Consider the following 12,906-nt stretch of genomic DNA (forward strand, 5'->3'; position numbering starts at 1 on the left):
CCCAGCATTTTTATTTTTATTTAAGGTGACTATCCGCCCAGAGGAAGGGTGATTCCTCTTTACTGTGAGCACCTCTACCTTGATTGTGCGTCATTCCTGTGCGCCACATACTCTCTCACACTTATCACAATATGTTGAGGGTTTTATCTTAGCTAAACATTATTGCCTTCCATTATTTTTCTTCATTGTTAGTCTAGTTCCACACTACTATTAGTGAGACCTGGCAGGCCGTTCTGCGCAGCAGTTTAAGTCTGGCCGATTCTCAGCATATTTGCCGCATAGCGGACGGATCTCTCCGCTAGCCTCATTATAGTTAATGGGGCCAGACTGCAATCGTGTAATTTCTGGCAATGTCCGAACCATAGACACCCAGCTGGCTGTTTTGTGCAGGATCTCATTAACGCTAGTGTGAAACTAGCCTTAAAAAGGGAGTCGGTCACCTCCATATGGCCATATACAGTGCTTACATGGCTCTTTAGCACACCTATACAGGATTGTAATGGTACCTTTGTTCTTTTCTTTAAACTTGCACCAGCAGGAAAAACGAAGTTTAATTCATATGCAAATGAGCACTCGCAAGTGCCCGGGGGTGGCCTTCAGTGTGTAGGTGCCCAGGCTGCTCTGCCTTCTTCTCACTTATATATATTTTTTATTTATTTATTATACACTTTGCTTGTTATAGTTCCCTATAACAAGCAAAGTGTAAAATAAATAAATAAATATATATATATATATATATATATATACATATACATATATACACACACATACATATATACATACATACACACAATTATTTGAATTTTTTTCCAAAATCAGTTTCCAATATTAAAAAATACACATCATGGGGGTATCACCACAGCCGAAAACGGCCGGCCCCTAATAGACTAGTCATATCCTATAATGGGATATTTTCTATTTTTTGTGGAATGGACACTGAATGCACACAGAGTAATTTCCGAATTTTGCAGCCTCATAAAAAACAGAACGGACGCAGAAAAAAAATATACATTCATGTGCATGAGCCCTAAACCTGTACATTCCGCCTTTTTCTACATGTGTGTTTATTTCAGTATGGTAAACGGTAAAATTAAAGCCGAGTTCGCACTTCGGTTATTTGGATCAGTTATTGTGAGCCAAAATCAGGTGTGGGCCAAAAACACGGAATAGGTACCAATCAAATCATTACACCTGGTCTCGGAGTAGGCTTCACTACTGGTTTTGGTTCACAATAACTGATGGAAATAACTGACCCGTGTGAACTCAGGCCAAGGGCTCATGCACACGACTGTATGTATTTTGCGGTCCGCAAAAAACGGATCTGAAAAAAAATAATAATACGGATGACATCCATGTGCATTGCGTATTTTGTGGAACAGAACAGCTGGCCCCTAATAGAACAGTATTATCCTTGTCTGTAATGCGGACAATAATAGGACATGTTCTATTTTTTTGCGGAACGGAAATGGAATGCACACGGAGTAACTTTTTTGAAAGATTAAGCACGTTTTTCATCGCTAAACCCTCATGTTCAGTACTGTTTGCCAGTTTCTGGTGCAGGGGGTTGAGAAATCTCCCCCTTAGGCCTCTTTCACACGACAGTATGTCTTTTTCACTGTTTTGCGGTCCGTTTTAAACGGATCCGTTGTTCCGTTTTTTGTTTCCGTTCTGTTTTTCCGTTCCGTTTTTCCGTATGGCATATACAGTGTACAGTAATTTCATAGAAAAAATTGGGCTGGGCATAACATTTTCAATAGATGGTTCCGCAAAAAACGGAACGGATACGGAAGACATACGGATGCATTTCCGTATGCATTCCGTTTTTTGCGGACCCATAGACTTTAATGGAGCAACGGAACGTGATTTGCGGCCAAATATAGGACATGTTCTATCTTTAAACGGAACGGAAAAAACGGAAATACGGAAACAGAATGCATACGGAACACATTCCGTTTTTTTTGCGGAACCATTGAAATGAATGGTTCCTTATACGGACCGCAAAAAACGGCCCGCAAAACGGAAAAAAAAAACGGCCGTGTGAAAGAGGCCTTAGTGTGGTTTTACTAGTTTTTTTTTTTTTTAAATTGTAACTTTTTTTTATAGCCCCTCTAGGAGGCTACAAAATATAGTACAAGATTGATGACAACTTCAACTGTATTCCCATTTAGAAAAAAAGCGTGTAATATACAGCGGCTCACCCTCGCTACGTACGGATAGGTGCTCACCCTCTAGTCCTACCCTCAGGACTCAAAGGATAAAGAAATATGTAGAAGATTGAGGGGGCACTCACACAAGGGATCACTAGATAAATGTGGTACAGATATTTATTAATAATATTAAGAACATCCCCTAAAAATCATTAAAACATAAATAAAATATATATGCACTGACAGTATTCACTGAAATAGTTCACTGACAATATTCACTGACACCAGACTCTAAGGATGAATATGGGATTGCCGACAATGTAATATAATGACACGGTAATTGTCCCAATATAAGTTCTGTTCCACCCAGGTGCAGGGATGAAGTCAATGATAATGCAATAAATACCGGCCTATTTGGAGCGGTGATAGTGCTAGTGTCCCTTTGTCCGTTTAGGACATACAGAGGTAGGTGGCAAGTTTGGAGACTGAACTCCAGTACTTACAGTCTCTTTGTCGCTTGCAGTACTCCGGTCTAACCCTTCCTGGCTGGCTCTATGCAGCGCTGATATCCCAGGCGGCCGTGCACTCACCGCGTCCTGCGTTGTGCACTCGGCCAAGACGTGGCGTCCCACGTGACCTGGTTCTTTAGGGTGCCGGCTGGACGCTGCGCTGACGTCACTGGTGTGCGACGTTAGCCTCCGATACTGTGCTGGAGCGCAATTTCATATGCCAATATCTTTAAAGTGAAGAGCTTGTTTCTTCTTTTCCAGAATCCACGCTCACTCTGTCTATGCCAGACGCGTTTCAGGGTCATACACCCCTTCCTCAGTGGCCAACTGAGTGAGTGGATTCTCACTCCTTATATGTGGGTTGTTGAATTTCCCACAATCCCACTTTTCTGGGCTTCACCTAATAGGTGGGGTGGATCACATTGTTGCTTAATTGTATCACTATTCACAGCACACTATAGCTTATTTAAGACATAATTAAATGAATTTTATAACCATAAATACCATTTCATATATTTATTAACAATGAAAATAAACATAAAAACAGGTTCATGGAGAGGGCTCAACGGTCAGAATGACATTTTGGAGAAAATCGCACATAAAACGCATCCAAACCGCATTCAGTGTGAACTGCGCCATATGTGCGGTTTCACTATTTTGCTACTTTGCAGGGTATTAGAATGGAGCCTATCCATGTATATTGTTTTGGCATACATTGATTGTTGATTTAGTTGCCAGATTTATTAATTGTGTTTCAGAGGAGCCTTCCAGTGAGGAGGGGAGATCACAGCGCTGATAGTCAGCGTGCTGCGATTTCCCATCCCCACCGGACGACCCCCCGATATTCATAGAAACCCAAATACCTCCATCTCGGCATTGAGACCTCTGGGAACGATAGTGTCAAATTCAAAGATTCTGCGGGATTCTTGCCTAGACATGTGGGCAATGTGGTTGCCCCCTCTCCATAGTTTTTTGACCCTTTCTATAGCTGTGAATCTAAGGCTGATTGGGTCACAATTGTGTTGAACTTTGAAGTGCTTTGATAGGGAGTGTGTCTCTAGGCCTTTTTTGATATTTCTATGGAGAGGGGGCAACCACATTGCCCACATGTCTAGGCAAGAATCCCGCAGAATCTTTGAATTTGACACTATCGTTCCCAGAGGTCTCAATGCCGAGATGGAGGTATTTGGGTTTCTATGAATATCGGGGGGTCGTCCGGTGGGGATGGGAAATCGCAGCACGCTGACTATCAGCGCTGTGATCTCCCCTCCTCACTGGAAGGCTCCTCTGAAACACAATTAATAAATCTGGCAACTAAATCAACAATCAATGTATGCCAAAACAATATACATGGATAGGCTCCATTCTAATACCCTGCAAAGTAGCAAAATAGTGAAACCGCACATATGGCGCAGTTCACACTGAATGCGGTTTGGATGCGTTTTATGTGCGATTTTCTCCAAAATGTCATTCTGACCGTTGAGCCCTCTCCATGAACCTGTTTTTATGTTTATTTTCATTGTTAATAAATATATGAAATGGTATTTATGGTTATAAAATTCATTTAATTATGTCTTAAATAAGCTATAGTGTGCTGTGAATAGTGATACAATTAAGCAACAATGTGATCCACCCCACCTATTAGGTGAAGCCCAGAAAAGTGGGATTGTGGGAAATTCAACAACCCACATATAAGGAGTGAGAATCCACTCACTCAGTTGGCCACTGAGGAAGGGGTGTATGACCCTGAAACGCGTCTGGCATAGACAGAGTGAGCGTGGATTCTGGAAAAGAAGAAACAAGCTCTTCACTTTAAAGATATTGGCATATGAAATTGCGCTCCAGCACAGTATCGGAGGCTAACGTCGCACACCAGTGACGTCAGCGCAGCGTCCAGCCGGCACCCTAAAGAACCAGGTCACGTGGGACGCCACGTCTTGGCCGAGTGCACAACGCAGGACGCGGTGAGTGCACGGCCGCCTGGGATATCAGCGCTGCATAGAGCCAGCCAGGAAGGGTTAGACCGGAGTACTGCAAGCGACAAAGAGACTGTAAGTACTGGAGTTCAGTCTCCAAACTTGCCACCTACCTCTGTATGTCCTAAACGGACAAAGGGACACTAGCACTATCACCGCTCCAAATAGGCCGGTATTTATTGCATTATCATTGACTTCATCCCTGCACCTGGGTGGAACAGAACTTATATTGGGACAATTACCGTGTCATTATATTACATTGTCGGCAATCCCATATTCATCCTTAGAGTCTGGTGTCAGTGAATATTGTCAGTGAACTATTTCAGTGAATACTGTCAGTGCATATATATTTTATTTATGTTTTAATGATTTTTAGGGGATGTTCTTAATATTATTAATAAATATCTGTACCACATTTATCTAGTGATCCCTTGTGTGAGTGCCCCCTCAATCTTCTACATATTTCTGTATTCCCATTTAATAACAGTATAAGGCTACTTTCACACTAGCGTTCGGAGCGGGTCCGTCTGATGTTTCATCAGACGGATCCGCTCCTATAATGCAGACGTTTGCATCCGTTCAGAACGGATCCACCTGCATTATAACTTAGAAAAATTTCTAAGTGTGAAAGTAGCCTGAGCGGATCCGTCCAGACTTTACATTGAAAGTCAATGGGGGCGGATCTGTTTGAAGATTGAGCCATATAGTGTCATCTTCAAACGGATCCGTCCCCATTGACTTACATTGTAAGTCTGGACGGATCCGCTCGCCTCCGCACGGCCAGGCGGACACCCGAACGCTGCAAGCATCGTTCAGGTGTCCGCTCACTGAGCGGAGCGGAGGCTGAACGCTGGCAGACTGATGCATTCTCAGTGGATCCGCCTCCACTGAGAATGCAGTAGGGCCGGACGGCTGCGTTCAGGGCCGCTTGTGAGCCCCTTCAAACGGAGCTCACGAGCGGACACCTGAACGCAGGTGTGAAAGTAGCCTAAGTTGATTTTGCAGATAACCTATGTTGGCCTGCCACCTGCTGGCAAACATAAGAACCGCAGTTCTAATATGCTGAGTCTCTCTGAAGAGACCCAGTGTATTAGAATGAATGACTAGCATCCCTGATCGTCGCACTTGACCACGCCATCTAAAGGATTAAATGACTGCGATCGGCATTAGTGCCGGTCACAGACTTAACCTGCAGGCCTCTGTGGTTTGAAACAGCAGATACCCGCCGGCTATGGCGCCCGCTGCACGTGCGAGTGGAGGCCATGTTTAAAGACCCTCTCAGCACCTCTAAGGCCCCTTTCATACGAGCAAGTTTTCCACGCGGGTGCATAGCGTGACGTGAATGCATAGCACCCGCACTGAATCCTGACCCATTCATTTCAATGGGTCTGTGTACATGAGTTATTTTTTTTTTTTTCACGCATCAGTTTTGCGTTGCGTGAAAAATGCTGCATGTTCTATATTCTGCGGTGCGGTTGCAATGCGTTTTCTACTGATGGTTGCTAAGAGATGTTGTTTGTAAATCTCCAGTTTTTTATCACGCTCGTGAAAAAAGCATCAAAACGCATTGCACCCGTGCGGAATAAACTGAACAACTGAATGCAATCGCACCACAAAACTGACTGAACTTGCTTGCAAAATGGTGCGAGTGTCACTGAACGCACCTGGACCTAATCTATATAGTTTATGTGAAAGAGGCCTAAGGCCACTTTCACACCAGTGTGACGGATTAGGTCCGGATGCGTTCAGTGAAACTCGCACCATTTTGCAAGCAAGTTCAGTCAGTTTTGTCTGCAATCGCGTTCAGTTTTTTCTGTGCGAGCACGATGTGTTTTGATGCGTTTTTCACGTGCGTGATAAAAAACTGAAGGTTTACAAACAACATCTCCTACCAACCATCAGTGAAAAACGCCGAATATAGAACAATGTGTTTTTCACACAACGCAGAACTGATGTGTGAAAAAAAAATAAAAAAAACGCTCATGTACACAGACCGATTGAAACGAATGTGTCAGGATTCAGTGCGGGTGCTATGGGTTCACGTCACACATTGCACCAGTGCGGGAAAACTCACTCGTGTGAAAGGGGCTTAAAGGTTAAGTATTCAGACCCTTTACTATGACGCTTGAAATTTAGCTCTGGGCTCCTCCCATTCCTATATATCTGGGATCGGCAACCTTCAGCACGCCAACTGTTGTGAAACTACAACTCCCAGCATGTTCCATTCAATTCTGTGAAAGTTCAGAGAACAGCCAAGCATGTCTGCAACCTGACAGAGCTTGGGAGCATCTACAGAGAAGAATGGCAGAAATCCCAAATCCAGGTGTGCAAATCTTGTGTCATCATACCCTAGAAGACTGGAGGCGGTAATCGCTGCCAAAGGTGCTTCAACTGAGTCTGAGTAAAGAGTCTGAATACTAATGCAAGATTTTAGTTTTTCCTTTTCAATAACTTAGCAAATTTTCCAAACATTTTGTTTTCACTTTCTGATTATGGGGTATTGAGTGCAGAATGATGGAGGAAAAACTTTTTTTTTTCATTTTAATTTTAGCACAAGGCCAAAAAATAAAATGTGAAAAAAGTGAAAGGGTCTGAAGTCTTTCCGAATGCAATGCATGCTAAGCCACATACCTGCTTCTGGATAGGAAGAATTCCGAAAACCAGGATCCTTCTGCAGCTGGATATCCTTAAGACTGAATATTGATATGTCTGAATGGTGAAAAAAAAATAAAACAGGTGCTCAAAAAATATGAAATAAACAATTGTACTATCTTGTAACCTGCAGCCGAATATATTACAGTCCATTTTAAGCTTCATTGCGGAATGAAGTTTTTACCACTGGCTTTACAGGGCACTCCTTGGCAGTATCGTATGTGTATTTCTCAGGCAGTAAGCGCTCTATGAACACTGCAGATGAATGGAAATAATCTACTGTGGGACAATTTTATGGATAGTCTGCAATGGCTGTAAAATGTAAGGATGTTATTACCGTACCGGCACTACTGCTGTCCTTAGCCTGAATTACAGTGACATGCATCTACAAAGTGGCACCACTTGGTAGGTATTTGTGAGGCATTATGAAAACCTCTAAATGTAACTCAGAATTATATCTGTGTGAGGAGGCAAGTTCTAGACTGGACCAGAGTAATGATATGGATGTGTATTTGATGCTGTATCACATAAAAGGTTGGTACTAGGGGGCAATGTATTACATGGCTTAACATCAGGATACAGAGGTTACAGTAGTTGGTGACGGTACAGCCTCAGACTGGGTCACAGTCAACAGTGGGGTGCCAAAAGGGTCCCGTCACTAGAATGCTGGTGGTGCTGTGTAACTCTGGCGTTAACTTCTGTTGAGTGTTTTCCTGGCTGTGACGCTCTCCGCTGTGATTGGGCCGCGGCACAGCCAGGGAGAAGGATACGCCCATTGAGAAACCCTGGCGTCGTCTCCTCCCTGTACCGATGCTCAGTATTAGCATACTGAGCGGGAAAAATACGGGGGAATACAGCGGGCGCGATATTTTAAATAATCAGGCAGGGTGGCAGCATCAGCGGGGTGTACCCTGCAAGTAAAGGTATTTATCTCAATTAATAAAAATCCATGAAAGGTCCTCTTTCACATCAACAAGGACATTAATGGTTTACTGTAAGAGCAGTGAGGTTCCGGAACTCTGCCAGAGTATGTTGTGATGGCTGATTCTTTGTAGGGCTCAGATGCCTTTCTTGACGGTAAAATTATTGCAGGTTACAGGCACTAGATTTGTAAAGATGGGGCATTAACCTACGGATTTACTCTGATTTTCACAATTGAAGTAGGGAAGGAATTTTTCGTCCTTAAAGGGGTTCTGCAGGAATGGGATAATTATGTCATCCATCAACCTGTCCTAGAAGTGACTAAGATGAGTTGTCTTCACTTCTACAGCTGCTTAGGGATGTGGAACATACTTGCTATACATGTTGCTAGAGTCCATGGTTATACCATTGCTGGAGCCCTTTAATATGGGGCAATTGGCATCTTCATCACAGGATCATAGTTTTTCCCCCCCCCCCCCCTCTGGATCAGTATTGCAGGATTACAGATTGGACTTGCTCTTTTTCCTGCCTTACCAACTATGTAGCTATAACACAAATACAGGTAGATTACACATTTTTCTAGCTAGTTGTAACTTTGGTAGAACGTAAATTAGAAACGTTGGGATAATTACTTTCTAGTAAGCTATGTATTTTTGTTCCCAGACTTCGGAAGTAAGCATGTTTCATAGCGTCTTCTGCTGAAATCCTCTTCTTAGACTCATACTGTAAGATAAAGAACAATGTTATGTTAGGACCTCGCATTGCACACTGAATATACAGGGACAGGTGGCAGTACAATACATCACTGACAGTGATATACCTGCAAAGTGAAACAACATTCAGGACTGCTCTCTCTCAGGACCAATATTGCGACCTAATTAAGCATCCATAAAGTCTTTACAGTAAACCATATTCATGTTCATTTTGCAGCTTTCACATATCTAGCAAACAGTCAGCACCTTCGGCTGGGTTCACATGACTTTTTGAGCCTTCTGTCAGAACTGTACATCTGGAGGGCTTGCAAAGAGGTATCTCTCAAGAAAAGAGAACCATATTGCTGGTGCCACCTTGTAGAAGTGGCTCTCTAAAAGTCAGACATTTTAAAAAGCCATGGGACATAGCCAGGGAAAATAGCCGTTTCACAGGGTGCTTGCCCTTGTTAGTACAGAGTAGGATTCTGGCTGGTTGAGTGCTGATTGATGGATATTAAGCTGGCTTTATTTTCCCTTGCCATATGACTGACTATGAGAACCAGCTCCACGAGGTAGTGTTAGCGAGAAACCTCTCTGCATATTCATTTCCAATGGAGCATTGCTTATAAGTATCCATACTTCAAGGAGCCCTAGCACCCTGTCTGGAGGAGATGGGCTCAGTTCACATGACCGTTTACTTTTCTGTTCTTTTGATCTGCCAGAAGAACAGAAAAATAAAAGGAAAAAAAATGGATCCTGTAAAGAAAAACATATCCTGAGAAGCAGTTATTTGCATGCAGAACTGAAAAATAAACGTTGATGTGAACTTACCCTTAAAAGGGTTTTCCAAGATGTAAATACTGATGACCTAAGCTCTGCTCTGGGGGTCTCACACTTGGTACCCCTGCCAATCAGCACCAACACTCCTGTGAGCGCCGCAGGGTTCTCCATCCTCACCAAACATAGTGCTCTATATTGTATAGTGGCTGTGCTTGGTATTGCAGCTTAGCTCATTCACTTCTATAGGGCAGAGCTGCGCCTAGGCCATGTGACCGATGAATGTGTTGTCATTCGACACTGCAAGAGCCGCTGCCTTCTTGAAAAGCTGATTGGCGAGGGTCCCAGTTGTTGTAGCTATTGGGGCTGGACGGCAACGCTGTAGCTTCTGGCAATGCCAGAATACAAAGAGATCCGGCAGGCTGTTCCCTGTGTGAGACTAGCCTAACAAGTTTGTGCAAGACTTGTGACTATGAAAAATATGGTACTATGCACACTGCACCACTGAGTTCTGCACAGTACCGTTTTTTTTTACTGTACGTTATTCAGTAATGTCATACAATATGCATGTGCACGCAAACAGAAAATTACTCACCTGAAGAAACTTGGTTAACAGCTCAATTCCTTCAGAGTCTAACCTGAAATAGATACATTGAGCTTGTTAGAATATAATGTACACAACATAAGAACATAGGGGGTCATTTATTAGACTGAAATACGCCATTGAGCCGCAATCTGCAACTATTCCCTGCCCACAGGTCTAAAAAAAAGTGGGCACGGCATGGGTGGGCATTCAAGCCTGGTTTAGGCATAGAAAATTGCCTAAATGTAAGAGAGCTTGGAAGCTGCCTTACATTTAGACTAGCGCTGAATGCGCCGAAGTTATGTAGATGCCGGCGCCTCTCCATAACTCCAGCTGATAAACAGCCAAATATAGGGGTTATTAACACCAGTGTCTTAAACGCTGGTCTTCATAAAAGACCCCCATAATGTTATAATACTGGAAAAAAAAATTGAAATGACTCCTGCAAATACGTCTTGTGACAGAGCTTCATGTCACTTCAGGAATATTGGGCTGATCACTGTCACATTGCCAGCAGCTATACAGTATGATTTCATGACACATAGTGGATATCAATTCAGTGTAATAGAAGCATTATTAAAGATGTGGAAAGAGACAAATTATTTTCTTAACCTTCTGCCACTTGAATGAAAATCAGACTGGTAAAAATGTTTTGCAGTTGCTTGTTATTGCCTATAGCTGAATAGTAATGGGCCACAGATTCTGCATGGCTATATTTACCCATGCAGATATCCATGGTCTTCTGTGCCTAGAAGGGGCAAGGGGGAACAACCCCTTTATATAAGATTTTTCTGCCATGTCAAAATGACATATGAAATGATGCTTTTCGTACAGGCAATGCACTTGTAAATAGATAAATAATTCAGACTAGGCTATGTTCACACTGCCATTTGAGGTTCCATTAAAAGTCCCCGTTGGCAGTTGTGTAATTTTTGACAGGTGGCATAAGTGGTTTGCCAACCATTGTCTCTCCTCCCTAGCTGAAGACTGGCTCATAGCTTAGTCAATGAACTGAGCCAGTCAGCCCCCTTCTTATACATCACCAACACAAAGACGTGGAGCTTCCTGGACTGGGACAGAGGAGGTGCAGTTTCAAAATTATAGTCCACTTGCGAAAACATCCAACCAACCTTTCATGTGGATTCCACCCTTTAAGCTTTAGTTACCAAAAAACAGAGAAGCTGTTAAATATTTCTGTGATCATTTTTTCCTAGTCTGACGGCCATGTAATGTGATGTAAAATGTAAGCACTGTATAAGGTCCGTTTCATAATCTTGTTGTTCTGCTATGAGAAATTGATCACCTAAAATGCATGGTTTGTTTTGCGGGTTTTTGGACAGAAAAGTATTGATTTCACAACTGCAACCTACTGCTACAAAGAATGATTCAATACCTCGGAGCATTATTGATTAGAGGCTGAGGCTTGTACTTGGGGAAATTGTAGTTCCGAAACTCATCATTAGAAGAAACTCCAGACCAGGTTTCTTCAGTTGGAGTGCCTGAAAAACATAGCAAGTAAAAAAAGGTAAAAAGCCAAGATAAGCTATTCTTATTTCTTGTAGTACAAACCAGCGGCTCAACCTATAGGCCGAACGGAAGTAGGTGCTCACCTCTCGGTCCACCCAGACCGCACGGTAGACAAAAAATGGTAATAAAGATGAGGGGCACTCCGTATAAGGGAACAGGAGACGGTAGTGTAGGATAAAAATTTAATTAAAATTTAAATAAAAATGGCACACTATACATCAGATGGTCATAAATACAAACGTAATATCATATCACAATAGAATAAATGAGAGCAGGGCCCTAAAATAACCAAATGGTGATAAAGGTTCAAAGGTTCATGGGACACTCCCCACAATGTAAATCAGTCCCAGCAAGTTGATTCAACCGAGATGAGGCTCCAAAAGCGCATAGCTCAGACTGAGGGTATGAATATCCAACACTGTCCAACTTCACACCTCCACAGTAGGAGTATGAACAATTGTGTCAAGTCCAGAAAAGGTATAATTATTCGGCTGTTATAGCGAATAAGTAGCAAAACGTCTCTTACCCTGTGTCCTCACTCAGCTTACTGCGGTGAATCCAGGAAACAGCCGATGAAACGCGGCGTCCCACGTGATGTAGAGTCTGAACGTGACTCATCGGCTGGAGCTGTAATAACGTAACCAGTTGAATTTGAAAACTGGGCCACGCCTCCTTCCGCTCAGTTGCCAATCGTGTTCGTCGCTCACAGCGCAGCGTGGCCCGGATGTGAGCGACGAACACGATTGGCAACTGAGCGGAAGGAGGCGTGGCCCAGTTTTCTAATTCAACTGGTTACGTTATTACAGCTCCAGGCGATGAGTCACGTGAGACGTCACGTTCAGACTCTACATCACGTGGGACGCCGCGTTTGATCGGCTGTTTCCTGGATTCACCGCAGTAAGCTGAGTGAGGACACAGGGTAAGAGACGTTTTGCTACTTATTCGCTATAACAGCCGAATAATTATACCTTTTCTGGACTTGACACAATTGTTCATACTCCTCCTGTGGAGGTGTGAAGTTGGACAGTGTTGGATATTCATACCCTCCGTCTGAGCTATGCGCTTTTGGAGCCTCATCTCGGTTGAATCAACTTGCTGGGACTGATTTACATTGTGGGGAGT

At 43.1% G+C, this 12,906-nt stretch overlaps 1 protein-coding gene across 5 annotated transcripts in view; it reads right to left on the reverse strand.

Annotated features, from left to right (window-relative positions):
• The window catches only part of CDK17 (cyclin dependent kinase 17), a 131,889-nt gene that overhangs the window by 7,640 nt on the left and 111,343 nt on the right, over nucleotides 1-12,906 (reverse strand). For all 5 annotated transcript variants that reach the window (XM_040408215.1, XM_040408209.1, XM_040408184.1 and 2 more), the window contains 4 exons: nucleotides 11,651-11,756; nucleotides 10,270-10,312; nucleotides 8,838-8,928; nucleotides 7,264-7,341 (listed from right to left, as the gene is read on the reverse strand). In XM_040408215.1, the coding sequence (XP_040264149.1) occupies nucleotides 7,264-7,341; nucleotides 8,838-8,928; nucleotides 10,270-10,312; nucleotides 11,651-11,756 (318 nt within the window). The remainder of the gene's footprint in view (nucleotides 1-7,263; nucleotides 7,342-8,837; nucleotides 8,929-10,269; nucleotides 10,313-11,650; nucleotides 11,757-12,906) is intronic.

The sequence above is a fragment of the Bufo bufo genome, chromosome 1 (assembly GCF_905171765.1).
Source record: "Bufo bufo chromosome 1, aBufBuf1.1, whole genome shotgun sequence".
Lineage (NCBI taxonomy): Eukaryota > Metazoa > Chordata > Amphibia > Anura > Bufonidae > Bufo > Bufo bufo.